This window comes from Microtus pennsylvanicus, chromosome 1, assembly GCF_037038515.1.
Source record: "Microtus pennsylvanicus isolate mMicPen1 chromosome 1, mMicPen1.hap1, whole genome shotgun sequence".
Lineage (NCBI taxonomy): Eukaryota > Metazoa > Chordata > Mammalia > Rodentia > Cricetidae > Microtus > Microtus pennsylvanicus.
In genome coordinates, this window is record NC_134579.1 from 120972833 (window position 1) to 121000508 (window position 27676).

A 27676-nucleotide genomic window follows, 5' to 3' on the forward strand; every position below is an offset into this window, starting at 1 on the left:
AGCACTTCACATGGCTTTCTCCATGCCCACTCCCACGTTTCCTTATTAAGACTGTAAGTTTCCCTAGCACTATGGATTATGTGGAAAGGAAGTACCGTGTGTGTGTGTGTGTGTGTTTGTGTGTTTGTGTGTTTGTGTGTGTTCATGCTCTTGCTTCTGTCGCTCCTCTCCTCTTCCCTCCTTCTTTCCCTCCTTTTTCTTATGTTTTTGAAGAGGAAAATGCACTTCCAGATGCTCAGTGCAGGGCTGTGTGTAGTGATATTTTGTTTGTGTTTTAACAAATAAAGCTTGCCTAAAGATCAAAGTACAGAGCTAAACCACTAGAGGCCAGTCGGTGGTGACTCCCCACGCCTTTAGTCCCAGTACTAGAAAGCTGGAGACAGGAAGGGATACGACTGGGTGGAGAAAGGAATATAAGGTGGGAGGAGACAGGAGCTCAGATGCAGTCTGAGGTTTGGTGGAGACAGCTGCAGTCTAAGGGTGCAGTGGAAAGCAGTCAGTGGAAGATGCAGGCTGAGGGTAGGATTACCCTTTTGGTGTGAGGATTTGGTAAGGGTAAAAGCTCCGGCTGGCTGCACTGCTTCTCTGATCTCTCAGCCTTTACCCCCTACTATCTGACTCCGGGTTTTTATTAAGAACAGTTAGAATTCACGCTACAGCTGTGGAGTGGGAGGTTGTGCAGCGTCATGAGATAGGCTGTGCAGGGCCTGGCTTCTGTGACCACTGCCCTTTCTCACGCTACCTTGTGTCTGTTGCAGTAATGTGCCTAGTGTTGGGAGCCTTGCAGATCCAGACTATCTGAACACACCACAGATGAACACTCCTGTGACGTTGAACAGCACCGCCCCTGCCAGCAACAGTGGGGCCGGAGTCCTCCCATCTCCAGCTACCCCGCGATTCTCTGTCCCCACACCACGAACGCCCAGGACTCCAAGAACTCCCAGAGGTGGGGGCACTGCTAGTGGCCAAGGGTCTGTGAAATACGACAGCACTGATCAGGGGTCACCAGCCTCCACCCCCTCTACCACAAGGCCCCTTAACTCTGTGGAGCCTGCTACCATGCAGCCAATTCCTGAGGCCCACAGTCTCTATGTCACCCTGATTCTGTCAGATTCCGTGATGAATGTCTTCAAGGACAGAAACTTTGACAGCTGTTGCATCTGCGCCTGCAACATGAACATCAAAGGGGCAGACGTTGGGCTGTACATCCCCGATTCCTCCAAGGAGGACCAGTACCGATGCACCTGTGGGTTTAGTGCGATCATGAACCGTAAACTTGGTTACAATTCAGGGCTCTTCCTTGAAGATGAGTTGGATATTTTTGGGAAGAATTCTGATATTGGCCAAGCTGCAGAGAGGCGCTTAATGATGTGTCAGTCCACCTTTCTTCCTCAGATGGAGGGAGCCCGAAAAGCCCCAGAGCCCCCTGTAAGCCTCCTCCTCCTCCTCCAGAATCAGCACACGCAACCCTTCGCTTCTCTCAGCTTCCTGGATTACATCTCCTCAAACAGTCGTCACACACTCCCCTGTGTGAGCTGGACTTATGACCGGGTGCAGGCAGATAACAACGATTACTGGACAGAGTGCTTCAATGCATTGGAGCAGGGGAGGCAGTATGTGGATAATCCCACAGGTGGGAAAGTGGACGAGGCTCTGGTGAGAAGTGCCACCGTACACTCCTGGCCTCACAGCAATGGTAGGTATGCCAGAATGCAAATTTGTGTCAGAAGTTAACGTAGTACAAATAATATTTAAAAGTTCTCTTTAGTATATCACAGAAATGTAAGATTAAGACCTAAAGGACTGGAAGTAAGGGGTATGCTGATTTCCTTTACGTTGAAGGGGTGAGGGTGTCTTCTGCTGAAGCTTTTGGAGAGAATTGCCTCCTAAAGCTTTTCTGTTAAATCATTAAATCACAAACAGGTAGCGCATGTCGGCAGCTTGTGACTGCTAAATGTGAAAGTGGCCAAGCACACAGAACTGATGGCCAGCAGTCCTGCCTCCTGATACTGCTGGGTGACTGCCGGCTAGTCTGCCGTGGTGTCTCTTCCTTGAAACGGGCCACACCTGTCCTGAGTACTTTCTCCTTCGGCTTTCTCAGTGGGGTACATCTTTTGGGACAGCAACCACATCTGATTTTTATTGTAGTTACTGGGATACATCCCCTGCAGGGGCTTGTGCTATTTAAAAGTGCGACTAGACTACTGTTTAGCTTATGGTAGAAGCACTGTGGGCGGAAGGAGAACTGTCCCCAGCTGACAAGCAGTTTTTGGAACTGAGCTTTACAAATGCACCCCTGCTACTCTGTGACGGACACATGGGGCATGACATGGTGACCTTGATAGAGAGGAGGCCATCTGCCTTCATGGACTTTGTAATCTGTTGGAAAAGTGGACCTTGCATATTAAATAACCACACAGGAAACACGAGCAGAGCCTCTCCCCAACCCCATGGGGACATCAGGACTCCCCTTGAAGAGGCAGCAACCATTACACTAAGGTTTCACAGTGGCACTGAACTCTGAAACTCGTGTTCCAGAGGGACTGAAAGGAGGTGAGAAGTCAGGGCCACAGTGAGGTGGAGGCTTTATCCAAACAGCAAGAAAGATAATTGGTCATGGAAGATATTTTTTAAAAGATAACCAAAGTCTGTATTCTGACAGTAATGTCAGATAAGGATAAAATAATATCAAGGACAGATCTGGGAAAACCAACAGAAACCAGTAGATTGGGGCTAGAGAGGTATCTTGGTGGTTAGCAGCTTATATTCAGACTTGGGAGGGAAAGGCAGGGAAATCTCTGTGAATTTTAGGCCAGTCTGGTCTACATAGCAAGTTCTAGGCTAGCCAGGGCTATATAGTGAGACCCTGCCTCAGAAAAGTGGGGAGAGGGAGAGCCTGTGTTCCCCGAGTAAAGGGCCTGAGTTGAGTTCTTAGCACCCACATAAAGGTACCCACAAATGCCTATAACTTTAGCTCCAGGGAATCTGATGCCTTCATCCACCCCCTCTGGGCACCTACCCTCTTTAGCTGGTACCCACATATAGACACACATGCATGCACATAATAGATCTTTTTTTCAATTAGATTTATATGTATGCACATTTTGCCTGCATGTTTATCTGTGCACCATGTCCATGCCTGGTGCTCACAGAGGTCAGAAGAGGATGCTGGATCCCCTGGAGCTGTAGTTACAGACAACTGTGAGCCACCATGTCATTACTGGGACTTGAGTCCCAGTCCTCTGCAAGAACAAATGCTCTTAAGTTCTGAGCCATCTCTCCAGCCCAACTTTAAAATAGTTTAATAAAAGAAATAGTTACAGAAAAAAAGAGAAAATAAATAATAACTTGCTTTAGGAAAGAATTAGGCACATTTCAGACCTGTGTGGGGAGTAGTAGTATAGGACAAGCAGAGTGGGGCTAAGCATGGCAGGTGCTCATGAGGGTTCCTGGGGTTGGGCGCTGAAAGAGGGCCAGCCTAGGGAAAGCAGCCATGAATGTAGCTTTAAGGATTCCTTGTGAGTAGTCTGGGTAGAAGTGTCAAGACTTGGAGCTGAAGTCCAGAAGGCCAGGGTTGGCCTGTGGTGATGACTGGAACCAGGTGCACAGGAGCCCTGAGCAGTGGGCAGAGTGTTTCTGGAGAGGCGTGGGGGCGGGAGCCAACCAGCACTCCAAAATGTGACTGGTGATACAACAGTGATGAACTGTGGCCTCTGAGCACACCAGAGCAGAGGGAGGGTGGGGATGGAGAATTAATGCACTGCCTTTGGATAACTCTTGGTGTTGTAGGAGTGAGGGACATAACTGTCTCCTACATACAGACTGACCAGAGAGCAGTGAGATAGGGACATGTGCGCTGGGAAGTGGAGAGGCAAGGCTTGCTTCCTGGAAATAGAGCCTCAAGAGCTCTCGTTTTTATAACTACCTGCCTTCAGACTCACTGGCCCTGGCTTGTTAGGCCCTCAATTAATATCTACTGAATGAATTTAAGAAGTAAAGATCTAAAGTGCTGGGTGATAAACTTAGGGGTGGGGTGGAATAGGGGGAGGATAAGGGGTGCCTGTCCAAACAGTAGCCACAGGGCCTTGGATCAGCAGTAGCCTTCTGTGTGAGCAAGTCTGGGATGCTAAAATGATTCAAAGTAGCCAGTTTGCTACAGATGAGTAAGGCAGGAGACAGACTTTCAGAAAATGATGCCTTGGACTGGATCTTTTCAAAACATCCAGACAGTGTTTGCTTCTGTGGCCTTGAATCTGGGCTGCTCCTGGTCATTCATTGCCCACTTTTGGTGGAGGCTCAGATGAAGGAAGTGCTTTGCTGTGATTCTTTACTGTGAGTGAAAGAGAAAAAAGTGTAAAGTTGAAGGCGATTCGTGCTGCTTCAGTCTGGAACAGATCACCAGCAAGCAGAAGCCCTGAGGCGCTGCTGCTACTGCTATGGCTGTGCCAGCTCACAAGGCTCTCGCCTCTGCTTTGCCAGATCTTTCGGTTTTTAGGAAACACTGGGCATCCATGTTTATTTATGTAATTTTCTAGATTTATTTATTCCAAAATTAAGAAACCAAACAAAACTCTGTTGGATGACCAGTGCAAAGCCGCAAACACACCTATAAATGCTCTAAGACTCATGAGAGCCTCTGGTCTCTAATTTAGTTGGTAGCTGCATCTTAGATTACTGCCCGGGCTCTTTTTTAATCAGCCAGAGGGTAGCATGAAGCCCCTGCCCTTTGGAGTCACAGTCTCACCTTTCCAAGACTGAGGAAGGTTGTGGGTCCTTCTCTGGCACAGAAGCATCAGCCACACCCACATTGTGGACACACAGCTGTACATTGCTCTGTGGCTCAGGACCCACTGTCAGTGGAAGGGTACATCTCTTAGGCCATGAGCATTGCTGTCCTGCCTGTCTGGGTGCAGATGTCCTTTGGGTGCCATGGCAAAGGTCCTTTCTCTTTACGCATTCGGTGTTTTATAAGGAAATTTTACAAGGTTGTCAGGGTCTTGTCTTTTTGTCCCCACATCCTCAAAACAACGTGTATAATGAAAGGGACATGATACGCCAGGTGGTGGTGGCACACGCCTTTAATCCCAGCACTTGGAAGGCAGAGGCAGGCGGATCTCTGTGAGTTCGAGGCCAGCCTGGTCTACAAAGTGAGTTCCAGGACAGGCTCCAAAGCTACAGGAAACCCTGTCTTAAACCCCTACCTCCAAAAAGAAAGGAACGTGGTGACTAAGGCACCTTTGTACCTCTGTGTCTTGTGAAAGATCTGGGAAACAGGTTTATGTGAAACAAGTGAGACTTCTCTTCTTACTTTTTTTATACAGTTTTTCTGTTGAATCGTCCACTTCCCTCATTATTCTTGTTAACAAGTTGCCAGTTATTTTCTTTATTTGGAAAGCCCTTTCTCTTGACTCCAAGGTTGTCGATCTCCTGTAACAGAGACTCAGAATGTCATCTAGGAGGGAGAGTGCCACCCCTACATCCTTGTTCTTTGTTCTTCTCCCCTCCCACAGTGCTGGATACAAGCATGCTCTCATCCCAAGATGTGGTACGTATGCTGCTGTCCCTGCAACCCTTTCTACAGGATGCTATCCAGAAGAAGCGCACAGGCAGGACCTGGGAGAACATCCAGCATGTTCAGGGACCACTCACCTGGCAGCAGTTCCATAAGATGGCAGGACGTGGGACCTATGGTGAGTCTTGACTTCTAATTTCCTTTTTGCTTCTGTGCTCTGGTTGTTGCAAGACCTGGCCTCCCTGGTCATGAGGAGCCTCTTCCTCAGTCACACCTAGATTCCCTAAAGGAATTCTGCCTCAGCCACAGTGTCTGCTGATTTGGGCTTATGCATTTGCTCTCCTCCTACTCTATGGCAAGGCCCCCGTGCTGTGCTGAAGCTCACTGAAGCAGTGCTGCCGGCAGAGTAAACCTGGCTTCCTGCCTTCTGCCTCTGCTCTCCTTGGATCTTTCTAAGATGTTCTGACTCTTGTGAGACTCTTCATTGGAGCCCATTTAGTGGGCTGATTGCAGGAGCACCTCAGCTCATGGAAAAGGCCCCCATGGCTCAGGCATACCATCAGAACATCAGGGACTGCCACACTGCCTAGTATCCTAAATAGCAATGTCATTCCAGGTTCAGAAGAGTCTCCTGAGCCCCTGCCCATCCCCACTCTGCTGGTGGGCTACGACAAGGAATTCCTGACCATCTCACCCTTCTCCTTGCCCTTCTGGGAGAAGCTGCTCTTGGAGCCTTATGGGGGCCATCGTGATGTTGCTTATATTGTGGTGTGTCCAGAAAATGAGGCCTTGCTCGAAGGAGCCAAAACTTTCTTCAGGGACTTGAGTGCTGTATATGAGGTGAGCAAGTTAATGGTGGCGACCTCCTTGATGTGAGGCCTGCATCTGGCTGTAACTGAAGGAATGAACCTGGAGGTAGATTTCAAAGAGTGCTTGTAAGTAGGGATGAAATGTAGAGTTGAACTGTTGTTTTTCTGTCTTTGTTTTGCTTTCTGGAAGAGCAGCACTTCCCCGAGGCTTTGTTTTTACTAGATTGAGAATGCCACCCTCACCACACACCTAAAATCCCATCCAAGGGTTTCCATTTGCCAGCTCAGAGTCAGCAGGCATGTGTTGACTGGGGAGGGAGGGCTTTAAACACAGAAGGCATGCACACGCTTCGTGCTTATGTTTTAGCTCTGAGAATTCCTGATAGTAGTACCAAAGCATTTACCTTGAAAATGTCTGAATTGAAGGATAATTTTAATGGCTCATGCTTCTGTTGAGTTATCCTAATACTAATTTTTTATATAGATTAAAAATATAGTAACCCTATTAATATGAAACTCAGGATCATAGTTTTGCATCTTTAGTATATAAATTACTTCAGTCCTGAAATTTGACTCCTGGATCTTGGAATGGCAGGTACATGTATGTTTTCTGCTGAAGTGCAAATGCCTTGTACCTGTAGTCCCAGTGTCTGTGTGTTGGCAGCATGAAATGAAACCAGTATTTCCTAAAGTGCTTAGAATTCTGGCAAGCACCTGTGAGCACTGGGGAAGTGTTTGTAAATAAGATACCCAGCTGACTTCAAATGTGATCTAGAACAGGATTTGCTGTCTTTAAGTGTCTCGGTGAACATGGACTAGTGGTGAACAGGAAATGCCAGCTTACAACGCATTGGTATCTGTTAAGACACGGAAGAAATCCTTGGATATGTCACCTTTGACCCTTGCCTTGTCTGTGCGTGTAAAGCACTATAAAGTCAGAATTAAGCTATCACAGGTAGCTTGGATGACCCTCCAGCCGATTCCAAAGTTTGCAACTCGCTGGGTCTGTTTATCTGTTTAGGTGTGCCACTGCTCCTCTTGAGGAGCTGCTCGTGGAGGGTACTCTCGGCAGGCTGGACTGCTCAGCTCCTAGTCTGCCTTCTGTTGCTGTGATAAAACACTAACCAAAAGCAACCCAGGGAGGAAAGGGGTTTATTTCAGCTTACAGGTTACAGTCCATCCTGGAGGGAAGTCAGGGCAGAAACCAAGAGGCAGGAAGCGAAGCAGATAGCAGTGAAGAATGGCATTTGCTGGTTCACTTTCTCTGGCTTGCTCAGCTGCGGTTTTTATGCAACCTTCACAGTAAGCTTGGCTCTCACATATCCGTCATTAATCAAGAAAATGCCCCACAGGCCAATCTGATGGAGGTAGTTCCTCTATTGACATTCCCTCTTGCCAGACATGTCTAGGTTTGTGTCTAAACTAACCAGCGCGGTGAGCTTTCCTCACCTCAGCAGCTCTAAGGGATACATTCCAGCCAAGTAGAAAACTCCCTCCTCATAGCTGATTCTGTGAAATCCCTCCTCCATGAGTATCCTGGAGAGAGGCATCTCCACTCTGACTCTTAGACCGCCAGTATGCATGTGCAGCAGCAGCTCTGCCTAGTTAGAAGATCTCGCCAGGGTCGGAAGGACAGAGCAGTGTCAGGGGACAAGATGTCTGCCAGGGAAGGCCTGCTGCTATTGCTGGTTTGCTGGCATGAATGGTGGCTGTTGTCAGAGATCGTCTTGTGTGCTTCCAGATGTGTCGGCTGGGGCAGCACAAGCCCATCTGCAAAGTGCTCCGCGATGGGATCATGCGCGTGGGGAAGACTGTGGCCCAGAAGCTGACGGAGGAGCTTGTGAGCGAGTGGTTTAATCAGTCTTGGAGCAGTGAGGAGAATGACAATCATTCCAGACTCAAACTTTATGCTCAAGTTTGCCGCCATCACCTAGGTAAGTGGGCAAGTGTTTGGCACAGGAGAGGTGGTAAGATAAAGTAAGGCAGTTCTTTCCCTTCCCCACTCCTGCAAGTCCAGCAATCCGTTTCTTGACTCTTGAAGTTTGATGTGTTCTGGGTAGGGTCTCTCTGTCCAGCTCTGGTTCACCTAGAACTTGCGATATAGACCTGCCTCTGCCTTCTGAGTGTTGGCATTAAAGCCTGGGCCACCATGCCTGGCTAAATCCTGATTTTTATGTGGTGTATATTCTTTCAAGTCACCTACTGGGGTTATATGTGTTTATAGCCATTTTGAGAACTGCTGCATTACTTGGTATTAGCCGCTTAAGCTTGAAGATATCTTTCAGAGCTTATGAAACAGTATATCTATAAAGCACTGTGTGACTGTGGGGCACATATCTGTGGAGCCCTGTGTGACTGTGGGGTGTATATCTGTAGGACACATGCACAGCTAAGAGGTCCAGATCTAAGTGACATCAGAGACTTGTTATGAGTGATTTCTTTCCTGTCTCTTCCAATAAGCCGGGTTTAGCCATGAGTAAGCATGAAGTCTATATTCTAACATGATGGCAGTATTCAGAGTGACACTACTGAGGGTCACTAATCATTTTTGTCTTCTTCCAGCACCTTATTTAGCCACTCTGCAGCTCGATAGTGGCCTGCTGATGCCACCTAAGCACCACAGTCCACCAGCAGAAGCACAGGGACAAGCCACACCTGGGAATACTGGGTCTTTACCTTCAAATTCAGGCTCAGTAGCACCCCCAGCTGGCAGTGCATTCAACCCCACCTCCAACAGCTCTGCAAACCCTGCAGCAAGTAGTTCATCTGCCTCCTCTGGGCTTCCAGGCTCCTCGACTGCCTCTGCTCCAGGCATCCCTCAGATGAGCACTACCTCTTCTTCAGGATTCAGTGGTGGCATTGGAGGGCAGAACCCCAGTGCTGGGGGCAGCTCCACAGATCGACCTCCAGGGAATGTGGCTTGCGGAGACACTGAACCTGGGCAGAGCTCTGCCCAGCTTTCACAGGATGGACAAGACAGGTGTGTTTGTTTCTCCCCAACCGAGAAACCTCCCTCCACCTCCACCCCTCACACACATACTTCAAGAGCCTCAAAATCCAGTAGAGCGCTCCTTTCATTCTTGCTAATTAAAAGTGACACTGGTTGATCTATGGGTACATGAAGAGCTGGGACTTTTTTTGGGGGGGTGGCGGGGTTTCAAGACAGGGTCTCTCTGTGTAGCTCTGACTGTCCTGGAACTTGCTGTGTAAATCAGTCTGGCCTTGAACTCACAGAGATCCCCACCACTGCCTCCTGAGTGCTAGAATTAAAGGTGTGTGCCAGCACCGCTCAGCAAGCTGGAACTTCTAATTAACACGCTTATTATTGAGTTCATTAGCTAGTATTGTTATAAAATTTTTGTGTGCAACATTAATACAGAAAACAAAGGAGTAGAAGAAGAAAGCTCCCATTTTAGAGTAACTTGGACTCAGTATGCCTGCTCTGAAGTGCTCGGGACCAGACACGTTTGAAGAGTTCTGAGTTCGGGGATATGTGTATAGGCTCTAGTAGCTGCATCCCTCACCTGAAATCCATGCCCAGGCTCTAAAAGATTCTGGGCATCACAGCAGCTTTGTGTTTTTGTACTGCTGTTTCCCGTCTTGTCTTGAAGATGTTGGACCTGATGTGTAACCCCCACCCCCACTGTTGTATTGAATCTGAAATCGCTGCCTGGGGAGTCAGTGTGCTCTCTAATTGATTTGTTTGATGGAGTTTGTCTTTGCTGTGAGAGCCTCACACCTGACTCTCTCTCTCCAGTGTTACAGAGCGGGAGCGGATAGGAATCCCCACTGAGCCCGACTCTGCAGACAGCCACGCCTACCCTCCGGCTGTCGTGATTTACATGGTGGACCCCTTCACATACACCGCAGAGGAGGACTCCAGCTCCGGAAACTTCTGGCTGTTGAGCTTGATGCGCTGCTACACGGAGATGCTGGATCACTTACCCGAGCACATGAGAAGCTCGTTCATTCTCCAGGTTGCTGTCCACGACTTGTCCTCTATGCTGCTGTTTCTGTGAGACGGAATTCTCAGTCCTTTGAGTTCCAAGTTATGAGCCTTGGCAGGAACTGTGCTCCTTCAGGGCTCCGTCTTTTGGGTTCAGTTATCATTTCCATCCTAGTGTGTTTCTGCCTTTGTCTCAGTCTCATCATTACAGTGCCAGGGTTCTTTTCCCGGTTAACACACGAATACTTTTCCAGTGCCATTTGTCATAAGAAACACTTTCTTGTCTTGAGACAGGTCTCACTGTGGCGCTGAGGCTAGTCTCCAGCTTCCAGTGCCCCAACCTCTCCAATACTGAGACTGTGGGCCTGTACCGCATAGCTCAGCATATGTTACATGTTTGGCCCTTCTCATATAGGTCAGCATTTCATGTGCACTCCCTTTTTCCAGTGGTGTAAGCGAAGCTAGTGAACATGCTGGTGCATTGTTTAAAAGTGGATGCTCACATGTGGACAGTGATGAATGTCACTTTCCAGAAAGCTTGTTCTTGTTTCTCAGTAGTGAGTGAGTGTGCCTGTTTCCCTGTGCCTTGGCTAGCTTTGAAATGAAGTGATTTTTAAATTTTTTTGTACAGCTGAAATGCCTCATCATTTTATTGAAAGCTGTCTTTTTGGATGAAAGGATTTAAGTTAAAGTGAACAGAAGAGATTGCTGATAGTTTTTCATTGTCTCAAAGTCTGAGTTCCACATGATTAGATACTACTGCCGCATACTATGTCAGATACTCTACAAATGGGGCATACATTAAAATGCAAGTTTTAAGTGTGAGGGTCATGGGACAGGAGGTTGAGAATTTGTACCCACAGTGGGGCAGAACAGCTCTCAAGGAAACTGGCACATTGGTACTACCCTTCTCAAATGACTGGTGGACATTTGAGGTACAGCTTTTATTTCATTGGAAGGAATTCATATTTGATATCTACATGGTATAGATTTAAGGGTCCCTCTCTCCTCTCTAGCCATAAATCCATGCCATCTCATCTTCCAGCTGTCTGGTTTGTGGGGTTTTGAACTGACTATTGCTTGCATCTTGTAGATTGTGCCTTGCCAGTACATGCTGCAGACAATGAAGGATGAACATGTTTTCTATATTCAATACTTGAAATCCATGGCGTTTTCAGTGTACTGCCAGTGCAGGCGGCCTCTGCCTACACAGATCCACATTAAATCCCTCACGGGCTTTGGGCCTGCAGCCAGCATTGAAATGACGCTCAAGAACCCAGAGGTGAGTTTTGGAGGCAGAGCCATCTGCTGCTGCAGTATGAGCCAGAGCACCTCTCCCACCTCCCAGCCTAGAGCCATGGCTCTGCATCTTGCGAATCCTTCAAGTTTGCTGCCTGTGACTCTAGACCCTCCTGGGGCTGTATCTGATGGATCTCACTGTGCTTGAGTTAATCTTTCCTATTGCCTGTTGACACTGGGCAAGCTTACTTTCTAATGCAGCAGTTTCTTTTAACCAAATATTAATGGCTTATAACATTTACTAGACAGGTGTTTTAAACCATAGTTCATGAATTTGATTAATACTTTTGCTGTCGGTGTCATCATTGCTAGATTCCTGGAGAGAGGATGGTGGGAGCCGCCTATTGTCATTACTCCTTGTTTTCCTCCCTCATTGTTGCTCTGGGTTTTTATTGTAAATGCTGTCTTGGTAGGCCTTGTGCTGATACTGAATTTGATTCTTATTTCAGCGGCCCAGTCCAATCCAGCTTTATTCCCCTCCCTTTATATTGGCCCCAATCAAAGACAAGCAGACAGAGCCAGGAGAGACTTTCGGTGAGGCGACCCAGAAATACAATGTACTCTTTGTGGGCTATTGTCTGTCTCATGACCAGCGCTGGCTCTTGGCATCCTGCACTGACCTCCATGGGGAATTACTGGAGACCTGTGTTGTAAACATTGCTTTACCGAACAGGTGAGAAGCCTTGCTATTTGTGTTCACTCTGTTAGCTCTGTGGGGAGGGCATGGATGTGCGCTTTAGAAATGAACCGTGTGTCTTACTGAGTGACAACTGATTTGTGTAGGACCCTTCCTGTTTCTCTCTCTTTCAGGTCACGGAAGAGTAAAGTGTCTGCGCGTAAGATTGGGCTGCAGAAGTTATGGGAATGGTGCCTGGGGATTGTCCAGATGACATCTCTGCCCTGGAGAGTGGTCATCGGCCGCTTGGGGCGTCTTGGCCATGGGGAGCTTAAAGGTGAGCAGTCCTTGAAGCAGGTGCAGGGACAGAGGAGACTCACCTGATGATGGTAGCTGGGCGAAGCAGGGCCTTAAAGTTGCCCCAAAGACCAACTGTGATGACAAAAGGGAGAAACCAGGGATTTAAAAGTTTCTCTGTAGTCCCCATTACTTACGCAAATAATATTTGAAATGTAAAACAGGAAACATGTTTCATTAGTACAGTATGATAGTTTAATTTTAATAATATTGCATATTAATACAGTAAAAAGAATAAGACAATAGAGAGTATAGGTCATAGGTAAGAATACCCTTTATGGCTAGGGAGATGGCTCAGTGTGTCAAAGGCTTGCTGTGTAAGTGTGAGGGCCCAGATTGGTTCTCCAGCATGTTCCTTACATGTGGGTGCAGCTTCTGACATTCCTAGGAGGCACAGTGTCACCACAGACTTTCCAGTCCTCTGGCTCTTACAAGTTTTCCACCCCTTTCTTCCAATGTTCCCTGAGCCATAGGTGCAGGAATTGTTTTTGCAGACTAAAACTTCACCAATATTACTGCCTCAACGTTAGCTGAGCAAGGACAATGGCAGTAGACATGCTGAAGTCATTGGGGACAGAGAACCACAATCAACCCAGGGATGGTGGAAGTGGAGAATAGTCTTCCCTAGGGAAGAGCACATCAATTGACTGTCTACTACCAAATGATCAGCTCAGAAAACACACATATGAGTAATATTGTACAGGCAGAGCAGATAATATTTAGAATTATTATGTATATAATATACACAGATGCATGTAACAACAACTAAGAATATAAAGAGCATGCATTTGAAAGAGAGCAAGGAGGCATATATGAAAGGGTTTAGTGGGAGGAGAGGGAAGAAGAAAATAATTATTATAATATCAAAAAATAGAGTTGATTGAAGAAGACATGCATCACAAAGTAGTCTGTGATTACCGGAGTAGAGTGGACAGTGTCCTGGCCAAGTGCCTGAGAGTACAGTTTCTTTTTGCAAAGCGAGTGAGCATTTTGCAGCTCTTCAGTTTTGCCATTATGAACAACATAAGACAAATACCTACATGAATGGCTTTCTGTGAACAGAATTCTATTACAAAAACAGGTGGCAGCAGGATTTGCCCCTAGACTGTAGTTCATACCAGCCCCTGTGTTAGAGTCAGTCAGGTACCATGGAATCCCTGGAATTAAGCCACTGAGAGAGACAGAGCCCATAAAGCTGCTGCTTGTAAGGCAGGTGTGCAGTCAGGGTTTCAGCCTCACGGACATGTGCACAGGCACCGCAGTGTGTGCCAGTGGCTGGGATGGGGAGGAAGGGGGCATGTCTTCAAGTCACATTTGATGTTGTGAATTGGGAGAAAATGGGGCCCTTTTCATTTTTTTAAGCAGCATCTCCTTAGAATGAGTCTGGTGTCAGTAGCCTGGAGCTTAATACACTAGGGGATTCCACCCTTCATTTCTGTCTGATTGCTTCTCTTCCTCCCTGGTCTGCCTCTTAGTCAGTCTTCTTTCTTAAAAGCTTTCAGTTATTCATAACCCTTGGGAAGGGGAGGGAATAATAGGAAAGAAGCAGGGGATGAATGTGTTGTCTGTTGCTTGGCACTTTAGAAAATGATTAAGACCCTCTCCGTGTATGATTGTGGGAAGGCGCATACTCTCCTTCCTCGCCCCTTAACGGGGAGAGCCCGAGTGTGGCTGGAGGAACCATGATGGACAGAGGAAGTGCGTAGTCACCTCCCTGCTGACCTGAGGCTCCTCCTTTGGGGACCATGGTCTGCGTGAAGTCACACAGCAGCTTCCAGATAACCTTAGTGTCTGCTGTTTAGCTGCCAGCGCTTGTCAGAAAGAGCAGAGTCTTCCTGATGTGTCGTGGCGCCCAGGCCTGTCTGGAGCCTACCATTTTAAGGCATTTTCTTCATGTTCTCAGCCACTGTTCTCTCCCCCACTTAGCGTGAATTTCACTAGAAACATAAAGCATACTGCCCTGCACTCTCCCGGGAGGAAAAACTGTGACTGTAGAGATAGATGCCTGTGCTGGGCGCCGTGTGCTCAGAGGAGACACAGTGCTTCAATGTAGGGCAGTGGGCGGGTATCAGAGGGAAGTGCTGATGGGGTAGTGAAAGAATCAGACCCTGAGAAAAGAGTGACTAGCACAGGCTAGCACAGTCAAGAGAGACCTCAGCATCCAAAGAATTTTAGAACTTAAATCTGCCAGGGTCTGTTGTAGGCCCTCAAAGGGCACTCTAGAGAGGATGGCAATATCTAGAAAACAGGCCTTCGTTTCTGCGTAACACAGTAAGGTAGAAGCCAGGTAAAAGAAGGCACTAAACGGAAAACTCCACTCCCTTTAGGGCTGGGTCACAACAGTGACATTTCCAATCAGAACTGACCAATGTCTAAAACACCACCATATGAACTTCTAAAGACTGTGTTTATAATCTCTGACTTCAGACTGGAGTATCCTCCTTGGAGAATGTTCACTACAGACAATCAGCAAACAGCTCAAGGATGTGTGCCGGATGTGTGGGATCTCCGCTGCAGACTCTCCTTCTATCCTTAGTGCCTGCCTGGTTGCCATGGAGCCCCAGGGGTCCTTTGTTGTGATGCCAGGTAAATGGTCTCTTGTTAGTTAAGATCGAGTAGGGATTTTATCAGTCTGGGCCTTTCAGACTTAAATCCACGGATAAATGTAATTCATAAGCATTGCGTCTCTGAGAGGAGTTTGGTTTTTGACCTAGAAAATGGGACCATCTGATGCCTGCCTAGGGAGGACTTAATTATCGTTGTTGACCACAGCTTGGGAGAGAGGTGAAACCTGGGTAGGAGTGACAAGGAAATCCACGACTAGTGAGTGCCGTCTAACCCCAGTCTCTTGGATCCCTAGGGATTTCACCTCCAGAAAGCTTCTAGATCAGTGTGGTACCTCAAAAAGGGGTTTAGTCTCTCTGCTCTTGTTGAGGGTGAGTAGTGGAGAAAAGACAAGAACATTTAGCACAGGGTCAGACATAAGCAAACTCTCAGTGTCAGCCAGGACATTGGCCACACAAGCTTCATAAATGTGGCTAACGGCTGTTTTCTGACTGCCCCTAGGCACTTCTGCATGGTTAGGTCTGTCGTGTGTTTCAGATAAGGTGTGTTTTTGATCCTGTGGGAAGTCAGGAGATTGACTGAGGACAGGCTTCAGTGCAGGACAGTGGCTGACTGTGCTCCTTAGGCCTCAGGTCACCTTGGTAGCCATCACTAACCCCAGAAGTTTACATGCTTTTTAGATGATTCTGTCCTCATTTATAAAGTAGAGACGATTACTGCTACTTGAGGGTGGGTGTGCTGACCCAGTGAGGCACGTGGATGGAGCTTAGCGCAGGCCAGTATATGGTAGGCACTGCATAGAGTTAGTCAGAGCATTAGTTGATGTTATTAGAAAGGTGCTTTTATAAATTGAGAGACCACAGATGGAAACGATGCTGGGAGGTTAGTTTTAGGGTTTTAATTTACTTCTTAGGTAAGTAATCTACAAAATATTTGGTGGACTCTGTCTGGGTTTATCTTCACATCTCCAGTGTGAGGTGAGGTCAGGCCATCATCTCTGGTGTTCTCTGTCGATTCTCTAAAGATCCTTAAGGAACTGGGGCAACCTTATCTTCTGAGCTTGAACACTGAGGGTTCTGTGTCAGGTGAGAGCCTCCTTCTGTGGCTGTTGGTCTGCAGAGCATACTGACACAGCTCTGGTCTTTAAAGATGCTGTCACAATGGGCTCCGTGTTTGGCCGAAGCACTGCGCTGAACATGCAGTCGTCTCAGCTGAACACACCTCAGGATGCTTCCTGCACCCATATCTTGGTGTTCCCAACATCGTCCACCATCCAAGTGGCTCCTGCCAACTACCCCAATGAAGACGGGTTTAGCCCCAACAATGGTGAGTGGAAGGTGCAGTAGCAGACAGAGTGAGTGTGGAGTGCTGGCTGCTGCGTGGTAGAAACCATGGAGAGGAGATGCAAAGTCTAAGAACCGCCTGGGCGAACTGCTCTGTGGTATCATCTTGTTAGTGCCTTCGTGTCTCTGCAAGTCCCTAAGTGAAAGATTGGTTTGGTTCCTGCTTTCAGACCATGGCCACGAAGCTGTGGCAACCCTGGCAGCACATCTGGCTTCGGGAAGCCGCTCGTGCTCGCCTTCCTACTTTCTGCATCTGGGCCTCCACCCACAGTTGGCATTGCCTGTGCTCAAGGTGGCCCTTCCACCAGTTAGTCCTTCCTTAGTAATGCTCACAGGAAACTCTGTTTCTCAGCAACTCAGTTAGGTTGATAGTCAGAATTAGTCATCAAGATGAGAGAACATGGGTGATTAACTTAACCTGCTTTCTATCTGCTCTTGTCCCCCACCAGTCACTGTCCCTGCAGTGCGGAGCTCTTCTGATCTGATTGTGGAGGGCATGGCTGTGTGAATATGCAGGCTTCCTAGCTCACCAAGGGATGCAGTTTACTGGAGAGTAGCTCCAAAGCTGATCATTCTTAATGGAATTGTATTTGAACATTTTTATAGGATTGAAAATAGTCATATTTTTTGTAAAATGCTCTTTCATGCATTTATTTGTGCTGTTTTTGAATTTTTAACATGTACCAATATTTATTCATGTTAAGTGGAGAGGGAAAGGATACCAAAATGTACCTGTGACAGCCTCATTGAAGTCCCAGTCCTATGGGAATGGAAGGGCTGGTGGCAAGATTCCATGGTATCTGGGCATTTGGTGATGGTTTACCTTGACATTTTCCTGTCCAAATTTCCTGCAAGTGTACCCTCATTTTGCAGTGTGAGAGGTAAAGCATCCTCTAAGGAACACTGCTTTGATCTGCTTTGATCTCATCCCATGTTATGGCAGGCTCCTACCTGTTTTGCTGAAGTCTCATGTCATGGCAGGCTCCTACCTGTTTTGCTGAAGTCAGCCTTCCAGCCCTGTAGGTACTGATCATAGACCTAGCTAGAGTCTGCTTGCTGCTGAATGGTGCCAGCATTGACTTTGCAACAACGGAGCTGCCTCTTAAGCTGTCTTTCATCTTTTTATTTGTCTTTGGAGCTGTAAGGAGTTGGGGGCTTTCTCCATGGTTGTGGTTTCTCCACTGTTTTTACTTGGCTAGGAAGTCACTGGCAAGAACAAAAAGACAGCTCATAGCAGGCAGCTGTTAGGTATTGCAGTAGCCTGAAGCGGTTGAAGAGGAGCAGAGCAAGAGGTGGAGTATGGTTCCTTTTTAACTTTCCTGTGTTTTCTTCCCCTCTAGATGATATGTTTGTAGACCTTCCATTCCCAGATGATATGGACAATGACATTGGCATCTTAATGACTGGGAACCTCCATTCCTCTCCCAACTCATCCCCAGTTCCCTCACCAGGCTCTCCCTCTGGAATTGGTGTGGGCTCTCACTTCCAGCACAGTCGGGTAAGAACTGCCGGAAGGAGGTTGCCGAGAACAACCACAACCCCCAGGAAAGTTGCCGTCACCATCAGCAGCCATGATTTGACTGCATGCACCTCTCTCTCCAGCGCTCGAGGTCTCTGTGCCACAGCTTCCCAGCCCAATTTTGGAGAGCAGGAATTTGGAAAGCACCTTCCAGACATTCCTAGTGTGCCCCTTTATTAGAAAGTTAGTCCTCTGGTGTGCAAGGCTCTCGGTGGTGCTCCTGCCTGCGGTTTTCCTTGGTTTTGGGCAACAAGGGAAGTTTATTTATTATGTATACAATATTCTGTCTGCGTGTACACCTGCAGGCCAGAAGAGGGCACCAGACCTCATTACAGATGGTTGTGAGCCACCATGTGGTTGCTGGGAATTGAACTCAGGACCTTTGGAAGAGCAGGCAATGCTCTTAACCACTAAGCCATCTCTCCAGCCCCACGACAAGGGAAGTTGAAAGGCTGAGAAACCATAGGCACATGTTGTCCATGCCAACCTCCCCAAGAGGGGTTGTATGATTTTGGTTTTGAACAATAAAAAATACTTTTCTTAGCATTTTGCATCTTCCCAGATAGTGGCTTTAATAAGAAGAGGCGGGCAGAGCTGCTGCTCAGCACATGCCTGTGAGGAGCCTCCGTGGTTTGTGTCCACTTTGTTTCTCTTGCACCGTCCTGGTCTTGCTGGCAGCAGCCTGAAGGGAGACATCAAGAGCCACCAGTGCATAGTTTACAGACGTCTCTAGATCACTGCTGCAAATTAGTGAAGAAGCCAGAGTTCAACATTAGCTCAGTCTTTAAATGCCCTGGACTAACAAGGGTTTAAAGTCAAAGGCTGTCCCATAGCTCATGTCAGCTTTGTCCCAGCCAGCAGGACAAAAGCCTCATGGTTGTGCTGTGCTTCTAATAATGGTTCTTGGGAGATTGGGTCACTGAGAATCTGTTGTCTGGTGTCTGCCCTGAGTAAGTGCAGCAGCCCTCTGTCCACTGACTCCTAGACAGGACCATGTTGCCAGCACTGCAGTCACTTACGGGTGCTCAGAAGGAAGGCTTAGCACTTAGTTTAGTCGTGGAGCAACTGAAGGGACAGGACTGTGCAGTGCCCTCAGTGAGGATGAGATGGTAAATGTCTAGGTTTCCTTTAGACTGATGACCAGAGAGTGACACGCAGCTTGTTTACTGGAGGTTATTTTGACAGAAACTGAAACAGGAATAATGAATATTCCTGTGACTTGGTTCACTGTGATCTGCAGTGAGCCCCAGTCATGTGTTTGCTGCTGTAGTTCATCTTAGTTCATAAAGCCTTATCTGATGGAGGTGCCTGTGTGCTCTTCCTTTCTCAGAGCCTGGATGTTGCGTGCAAACAGTTCTATCCCGAAACTAGTCAGGTGGCCTTTCTCAGTGCTGAGCTCCTCAGCCTGGTGACTCCAAGAAGCTCTTGAGCATTTCCTTTTTCTAGACGGTTTATCTCGAGTTAAGTCATTAAGTAGGACTGTGTGTTCAAGGTGACAGCAAAGACTATTGTTTATTGTACCTTGAAGTCTGATCCTCCTACCTTAATGTCCATAACTCCTAAGAGTGTGGATTGCATGCACATATATGTGTGTACATATACTGCTATATCCCGACTTTGCTTTTTTTCTTGGGCCATAAAAATATTTTTATTTTTTATTCTGTCCAGAATCAGAGTTGATAGGATTTGATATAGTAAGTAATTAAAGATCATTTCTTTCTCTAAATAGAAGGCATCCAGAAACAACTGATCACTTACTATTACTTGTGCTAAAGGCACCTTTTAAATTCTGGATAGCCACTGATGGGCGGAAAGTGCTGCAGTAAGGCACTCCAGACTCTACACAGTGCCAGGAGCATTGCTACCCTGTGCATTCTGGTGCATGGCACTTAGTTCTCATCCCAGTGATGATGGAGAGCAGTTGTGCTCTGGGGGTTCTGGGGACCGATGGCGAAAGAGCAGCTGAGGATGTTCGGTTCTCCTGTCTCAGCGTGCTGCAGCATAAAGCCCCAGCACCAGTGTACCCATCTTGTCAGGATGGTATGATCTTGTCAGTGCCTAAGCTGGCTGCAGAGACTTGTGTATTTCCTGTCATATTTCTCAGCTGCCAGGGACTTGGTGGGAGATATGCAGGCAGGAGACCATTACTAGTGACCAGAGTCATGGGGAAAACCATGGTCACCTCCTGACAGTGCTCATTGTGATTTGGGCCTTGTTTTTCAGAGCCAGGGTGAGCGACTTCTGTCTCGGGAGGCCCCAGAGGAGCTCAAGCAGCAGCCACTGGCCCTTGGGTATTTTGTGTCAACTGCCAAAGCTGAAAACCTCCCGCAGTGGTTTTGGTCATCATGTCCCCAGGCCCGGAACCAGTGCCCTCTCTTCCTAAAGGTTGGTTTGATGCTTTCTGAAGTTTAAGAAGAATCATGGGCTCATATTTTCTTTAGGTTGAACTAGAAATTTCCTGCTAGCTGCCACAGTCTCTTTGTATTCCTTTCTCTCCTGTCACTTAATACTCTGAGGAGATACAGTTACTGGAGAGTGGGTTTAGGAGAGGAACCCAAACCTGCTATTAAGAAGTGAGTCCACATTAACTTCAGGAGGTGATCAGGACCATCATAAGTGCAGAAGCAACACGTGGCTCAGCCTGGCACTCTCCCAGTCAGTCCTGGCTGCTGACCATGGCCTGCAGCACAGTCCTGCTTGACTGCACACTGGCAGCATCTTCCAGAAAGCAGAGTGGGGGTCAGTCGTGCCTTTCACTTCCGTGGTTGTTTTCCTTGCATGGCTTTTGGAACCTATTGATCCAGAGCTCAAGGCTTTTTAAAACAAGACCCCAAACTTGAAGAACATGAAAGAGCCTAGAGTGGAATCCATTCCTCACCTGAAGGCTGGCAAGAGACACAGGTTTGAGAGTGTACCTTGGAGAGGACTCCTGGCAAAGGAGGGTACTGAGTAATACCAGCCTTGATCTCCCCGTTTGGCACAGCACAGCCACCTCCAGCAGTCTCTGTGTTGGCAGATGTGAAGAATGGCAAACGTAGTTGGTACATGCCCATGCCCAGCTAGGAAGGGAGCCGAGGTGGGAGAATCATGTGAGTTGTGAGTTGAAGCAAACTTGAATAGCACAGCAATACTGTCTCAGAATATGCAAACAGGATGGCTGTGTGAAAGATGAGGAAAAACTAAGTGCCCATCAGTAAGGCTGACTGAACCAGCTGTGCAGCCTCACCACATAGTGCATCTTTGGGTATCCACCACCCAGCAGGACAGACTTTGTGTGCCTGTTCTGCAGCGTGGAGGTTACCCTGCAGTAGTAACCTGTGAGATGTTTGTATCTCCCAGGGACAAGGAAGGGGGAATCTAAACACTTGGGAGTGAAAGCAGCGTTTCTCAGGACTTCGTGTAATACCACAAGTCATGGAAATTTTTACATTTGTTCTTCTGTAAAACCTGGGAACAATAACAGCTTGGCTACAATAAACACCCGCATTGTAGTGATTGTAGTTACTAATTTTTACTTATTGCTCAAAACATCTGAGCTCGTTGAAGAACTGACTGATTTCAGACCCAAAGTGAGAAATATTCAGGATGTAGCTGATAACATTTTGTTGGCCATAAAAGCAAGGAATTTCCCTAGGACTGGACTGTTAGTTGGCATCCAAATCAGAGGTGGCAGACACAGTGTGACCCTAGAGGACACAGTGAATTGTCACTCTGTGCTAGGTGCATGGAAGGTGGTGTGGGAGCAGGGTGCTCACCTAAAGATGAAGCATGACGGGAATGGACCGTCGCTTCACACAGTTTAGTCTGCGTTGCTGCCTCGGGACAGCCAACCGTGCCTTTTGCTGCACTGCCACTCAAGTCTTCAGCGCTCAAGTGACATAGATGTCTTCCTGCCTGCCCTGCCCACCCTGGAGACACACCCGTAATTGAGCCTCCGGATCAACAGGCGGTTTGTGAGGAATCTGAAAGGTAGAAGGTATTTAAAAGAACCACAGGACAGACCAGCCACATGGACTGCAGAGCCTTTGACACTCCTTACTCATTTCCAACACACACCAGGTTGGCCCGTGACTGGAGAAAGGAAGAGGAAGTTTCAAGATTACCAGGGGAGATTGTCTGTAACCTATCAGTTGATACAAAGGAATTTTTTATTGTGTATGATACATATTACCGTTTTTAAAAGTTCTTATCTGTAAGCTTTACCTCCTAAATTTACAAGAGAAATGATACAACAATTGGTTTTGCTTTTTAAAATATTCCAAAGGGGAAAATACTCAAAACTGAGTGACTGGTAGTGGCCCTTGTTCAGCTTTGGTGGCAGGGCACACAGCCTTGCATAGGAACAACTGTTCTGTGTGATGGGCTGTTATGTTTCAGATGGACTGGTGAGGGGGCTCACTAAGTCATGAGTTCAGTTCCGGGACCCGTGTGATGGAAGAGGGGGACTGACTCCAGCAAGTTGTCTCCTGACCCCCATGTGTGCTGTGATGTGCACATGTGTGCACACACAAAATAAGTATTTCTTTTAAAGAAGCAAACAAAGTTAGTTAAACCAGGAAGAGAGGGCCCTGAACCTGGCCTTGATCTTAACTCTAGGATGTGGTGCTACGTCACAGGAGGTTACTGAGCAGTTGGAGCACTTGGGCATATAGCAGTCTGACTCCGGGGTCTCGGTGATTCCTGTCTGTTGTTCTGTACCTGGGCATGAATGCTCTCTCTCCCCCACAGGCTTCACTCCATCACCACATCTCCGTAGCACAGACAGATGAGCTCCTTCCTGCCAGGAACTCCCAGCGGGCTCCACACCCTCTGGACTCCAAGACCACATCTGATGTTTTAAGGTGATGCTCCTTCCTCCTTGCTTCCGTCAGTGTACTAGTACAGGCGATGTTCACAGGGACACGGCTGCTTGGGACAGACAGTGTTTGTACTTCATTCACTACACAGTTAAGTGCATGGGACACTTCCCTTCCTGTTCCAAGAAGGCGATGAAAGTGTCAGGGCTGTGTGCAGGGACAGTTGGAAGACAGTGTCTGGAATTGTTTTACCTGAAAACACTTTTTAACCTTCCCTGCTATAGATAGATACATGTGTCTTACTAGAACATAAATTCTGTGTTGCAAAATGCATCCCAGAAGCATGGGTTCTCTTTTGCTGTTTTTAGCACCACATAAAATTTTACGCTGTGAGTCTGGTATAATGGTGCATGCCTGTAATCCCAGAACTTGGAAGGAAAAGGCAAAAGAACCAGGAGGTCAAATCCTCAGCTACTTACTGACTTCAAAGCCAGAGTCTAGCCTGGGCTACAGGAGACCCTGTGGCTTTGTGCACGTGGGTGTACATGCCCAAGGTCAGCCATTGTCATCAGTCCCTCTCCACCTTACTCTGGGACAGGGTCTCACCTAGCCTGGAGCTCATCCCACCCATACTGTTGACTATAGGTGTGCACTCTGTGCCCTGCTTTACACAGTTCCTGGGCAAAAATTCAAGTTCTCATATCACTAACTGTGCCACCTTCCCAGATTCAAGACCAGATCTTAAAACAAGCAAAAGCTGTCAGGTGCTTTGAGAAGACGCAAGAGCTCTTCCTTGTGCTCTCTCACAGGCAGAAGCCTCATCAGTAAGATCTTGGTTTCCAGGCTCTCTGGAACACAGAACAAGGGGCCTTGTAGTGGGTGAAGTGTGTGCTGTATGCCCAGAAGCCCAGTGTTCAGGCGGCTAGCTAAGACTGTGAGCCGAGTTTCAGGTCATGTACTAAATATCTAGAATAGTTGGGTAGACCCTGTCCGCCACACTTTTTTTTTTTCAAGTGACCACAACAGATTAACATTGAGAAACTGGTTAAAGCCAAATGTTGGTGAAATATTTGGTACATTTTTCAGTTCGGTATTGCCAATGTATTCTTATTTTGGCATTTAGCCAACATGAAGCAGTCTCCGTTCAGACTTGCCTCATCTTAATGTTTAGTGACCCTGGTGGCCCCCATAGTTAGACAGTGCAGTGTAAAGGAGTGCAAGGTGGGCTGCACTGGCCTCCAGGCTCACCCCAAACCTAGTGGTCCAGAAGCTGATCTGTGTGTTCTCCCTGGCAGGTTTGTTCTGGAGCATTACAATGCCCTATCCTGGCTCACGTGCAATCCGGCCACCCAGGACCGCACTTCCTGCCTTCCCATCCACTTTGTGGTGCTCACGCAGTTGTACAACGCCATCATGAACATGCTCTAACCAGGAAGCGGATCCCTCTGCCTCAGCTCTCCTGCAGCCTTGGCCAAGGAGCCAGCTCCAGTCTACAGATGCCCGGCCTTTTCCAGAGCACTCCCTACAGCCCTGCACTGTGACGCCTTCTGAGCAGGCACTTGCTCTTTCTGCAGTGTTCGTGCCACAGTGACTCCTTGACGTGTTTCATGAGGACCTGGAAATTTCGTTAAGAAGTGACTTGAGCCAATGTGTGATGTGTGCAGCCCGCAGTCACCAGGAAGAGGGAAACAGAAGAGACACTGTCCTTTTGCACAAGCGTCTGCGGTCAGCCTCTGTCAGTGTCAGGCTGTCCAGCCCTCTGGATGCAATCCTCTAGCCAATGGTGGGTGCCTGTGGGGCACCCGGACTCCATAACCTGGGACGTGTCACAACTACGAACCAGCTCCATCCAGTACAGGTTTAGTACTGGGGTCTCCGCCTCCCCAGCCTGTCAGGAGGGCTTTGGTTGTCCACACACCCTTGTAGACACAGGAGGTCTGGAGACAGCTGCATTTTGTTTATTTATTTTTAATTTTGTTGTAAGGTTTTTGCAACTTTGTTTTTTCTAATCTTGAGGACCAGGTACAGTAGCTGAAACCCACTGAGACCCACCATAGGATTCTCTGACCACATACCTCTGTCCTAGAAGCCAGAAAAGGAGTGAGAACTGGGGAGATCATGCCGGAAAAGCAATGCAGTCATAACCACCCAACAGTAGATTCTGGTAAGAACCACCCAGGGTTCCAAGTGTTGTGCTGTGCTGTGTGGCCCACACCGTGGGTGGATTACACTTGTCTACGAAGGCAGTCAGGCTCAGCCCCGCACTGGAGGCGGCAAGGACCATAATCACTTCTCTATACAGTCACATGGAAATAAATATCTTTTCTAGAGAATCTTACAGAACCCAGGTCTCTCCTTTCATTAGATCAAAAGGGACTTTTGTACATATCACAAAAACCAGTTACAAACATGGTGAATTTTCTTCTGGACCATAGGAATATCATTTCAAAGAAACAAATAGTACAACTCAACCGTTAAATCAGTACTTGAAGCTGAGCCTCTGTGTGGGACTTTAAAAAAAACAATGCCTTTTTAAAGCATTAACAGCTGATTGAAGTATTTTTGACTCCCCCTCCCAGACCTTAGGGTTGATTTTGAAGCCCTGTTTCTAGCCCTTATGTCATATGTTTCTGTCTGTGGGTGGTGGTGTGGACTGGCTTCCCAGAGCTGCCTGATGGGCAGTGAGCCTGACTTCCATGGGAGAGTCCTGCAAACTAAGTTCTTCCAAGAGACTTTCATGTCCTGGTTATTAACAAAGAAAAAAAGGAAAATGTAATAATTGATATGATTTTGTAAAAGTATTTTTCTTGAGATAATCTAACGTTTAAAACATTATATTACATAACAGATGGTGGGGATGTGAAAGCAGAGAAATAACTTGTAAATGGGTGATTGTTCTCTGTCCCACCAGCTGGGGGGTGGGTGACTTTCCAATGTATAGCTTAAAAAATCTGATATATCAAACCATTTGTATCTAACGTGTACAGTGTAAAATTGATTTAAATATCGCAGTGCTATTTTTTCTTATCAGAGAGGAAACCCTCAAGGCCTTTTGAGAACGTGAGATGATGGGGATGTAAACTTGTATAAAGTCACCCTGGCGAAGATGGGCTGTAAAGTAGATGTTTGTAGTCTTTTACCACTTGGGGTTGCTTTTTCTCAGAATTCATCAGAACTTTGAACCTCTCTCTCTCTCTCTCTCTTTTTTTTAAATGGACTGTTTTTACTGCAGGGGCTTTTCTTCCCTAGAAACCCAACTCTACACAGAAAAAGAAAAAAAAATGAAAAAAAAAAACAAAAAAAAAACCCCAGAAAAACACTATAAAAAGTTTTAAAAGAAGGCAGCAAAGGGTAGTTTTCATTTGGTGTCTTTTATTTAAGTTTTTAAGTTAAGAAAGGCTGGTGACATATTTATACGTTTTTTGTGCAAAAATAAATGAATGGCAATAGATTTAAAAAAATCTTATTATGTACTTCTGTGTGAAAAAGTCTGTATAATATTTCCCTTAAATATGCATTATTTTACTTGTGAGTTTTTTACAGAATTAATCTGAAATGTACAAGCCCTGGATTTGCTACAGAGTGAGAAGTTATTTTATTTTTTTTTAATTTTTAATTTTGAAAATTCTGCAGAAATCAGAACTCCTACCATGGTTTGAAATGGGGAGGTGGGAGGGGAGCAGGGAGGGCTTGTCCGGCATGCCTGTATGTATATTTCAGAGCCTTTTTTAAATGTAAAAGCTGTACATTTCTGGGAAGTTCTGATTTTTTTGTTTCCTTTTTCCTTCAAGCATTTTTGCAGTGAGCTTCTTTTATATATGGCAGACAATTGGAAAGAATACAAAAATATGTATTGTTCATTTAAGAACTACAGCACAGCGCTGGTTCAATACACTAAAGACTTTGATAAAAAGAAACAATGATAAAGGCCTCCATTTTAAATGTCATTCATATATACCTTGTGGATGAGAGCTATATACTTTTACACACTTTTTTAGAGGAATAAATTATTGAATTACTGAAACTTTGAGTGTCTTTTTTCCCTCCCACCCTCTCTCTGTACTGAGTTCACACTGCTCAGGTGTATGTAGTGTCCATGTCACAGAAGGAGCAGCGCTGGCCTGTAAGGTGTGTGTGCTACCCCAGTGGCTGTTCCTAAGCCCTGTTATGTCATCATCCACCACAGGGGCCAGCACAGGTACCCTAGTGTTTAGGTCCTCGCCTGTCTTGAGCAGGTCAGATCTGATGTTTTGCCCTGGGACATGTGTGAACAGCCCCTAGGACGAGTTACATGTCTGTTTGCCTCTTCCCTCGTGTTCTCCCGACAGGCCAGTGACAGTAGTGTGCCATTTGTCATGCCACATGCAAGCAAGTCCTGCTAAGCGCACAGCATCTGCGGTGAAAACCTAGAGTTTTGGAGGCTTAGTCACTGTCCTGTCCCACATGAAATCTTACTCAAAATGGGTGAGCCCCAGGCCTTGGCAACAGTCAAAGCTAGAATAAGTTTGAAGGGACTTACCCTTCATTGTCTACTCTCAATGTAACCGTCTCCAAATTCAGACGGCAGCTTGCTGGGATGACCCAGACCCCCTTCCCGGTCACTTCATCTGCAGTGAAGGGGGACGGCGTGGGGAGTCCTAGGTCTCTCTAACCCCGGTTGTCATACTAATCAGAGCTGGGTGGGTTTTGACAGGTGTCATGATTATCTGGTCTGGTCATTGCTGACTTTATTTCTGTCAAGAGACCGTTCAGCTTGTGGCTAAATCTGAGGTGGCACAAAGGTTTGTTGACTGCATTGAGACAGCTTGACAGGTAGTGCTCAGTCCAGCCACCTGCATTGTTCAGTTGCACTTACCACCAACCTTTTAACTCCTTTGGAAATTATTCCTCATCAATAAAAGGACTGATAAACTG

The 27676-nt window shown here is 46.9% G+C and overlaps 1 protein-coding gene across 4 annotated transcripts in view; it reads left to right on the plus strand.

The window, feature by feature from the left end:
• Positions 1-26786, plus strand: part of Med13l (mediator complex subunit 13L) — a 229934-nt gene extending 203148 nt beyond the window's left edge. For 3 of the 4 annotated variants that reach the window (XM_075982008.1, XM_075982014.1, XM_075982029.1), the window contains 15 exons: positions 759-1696; positions 5511-5690; positions 6129-6352; positions 8063-8255; positions 8884-9301; positions 10079-10298; positions 11361-11549; positions 12016-12239; positions 12350-12519; positions 14967-15125; positions 16254-16430; positions 17788-17945; positions 20190-20351; positions 22695-22807; positions 24058-26786. In XM_075982008.1, the coding sequence (XP_075838123.1) occupies positions 759-1696; positions 5511-5690; positions 6129-6352; positions 8063-8255; positions 8884-9301; positions 10079-10298; positions 11361-11549; positions 12016-12239; positions 12350-12519; positions 14967-15125; positions 16254-16430; positions 17788-17945; positions 20190-20351; positions 22695-22807; positions 24058-24190 (3658 nt within the window). In that variant the 3' untranslated portion in view covers positions 24191-26786. The remainder of the gene's footprint in view (positions 1-758; positions 1697-5510; positions 5691-6128; positions 6353-8062; positions 8256-8883; positions 9302-10078; positions 10299-11360; positions 11550-12015; positions 12240-12349; positions 12520-14966; positions 15126-16253; positions 16431-17787; positions 17946-20189; positions 20352-22694; positions 22808-24057) is intronic. The other variant, XM_075982023.1, reaches the window with a different exon arrangement.
• The last annotated feature ends 890 nt before the right edge of the window (positions 26787-27676 follow it).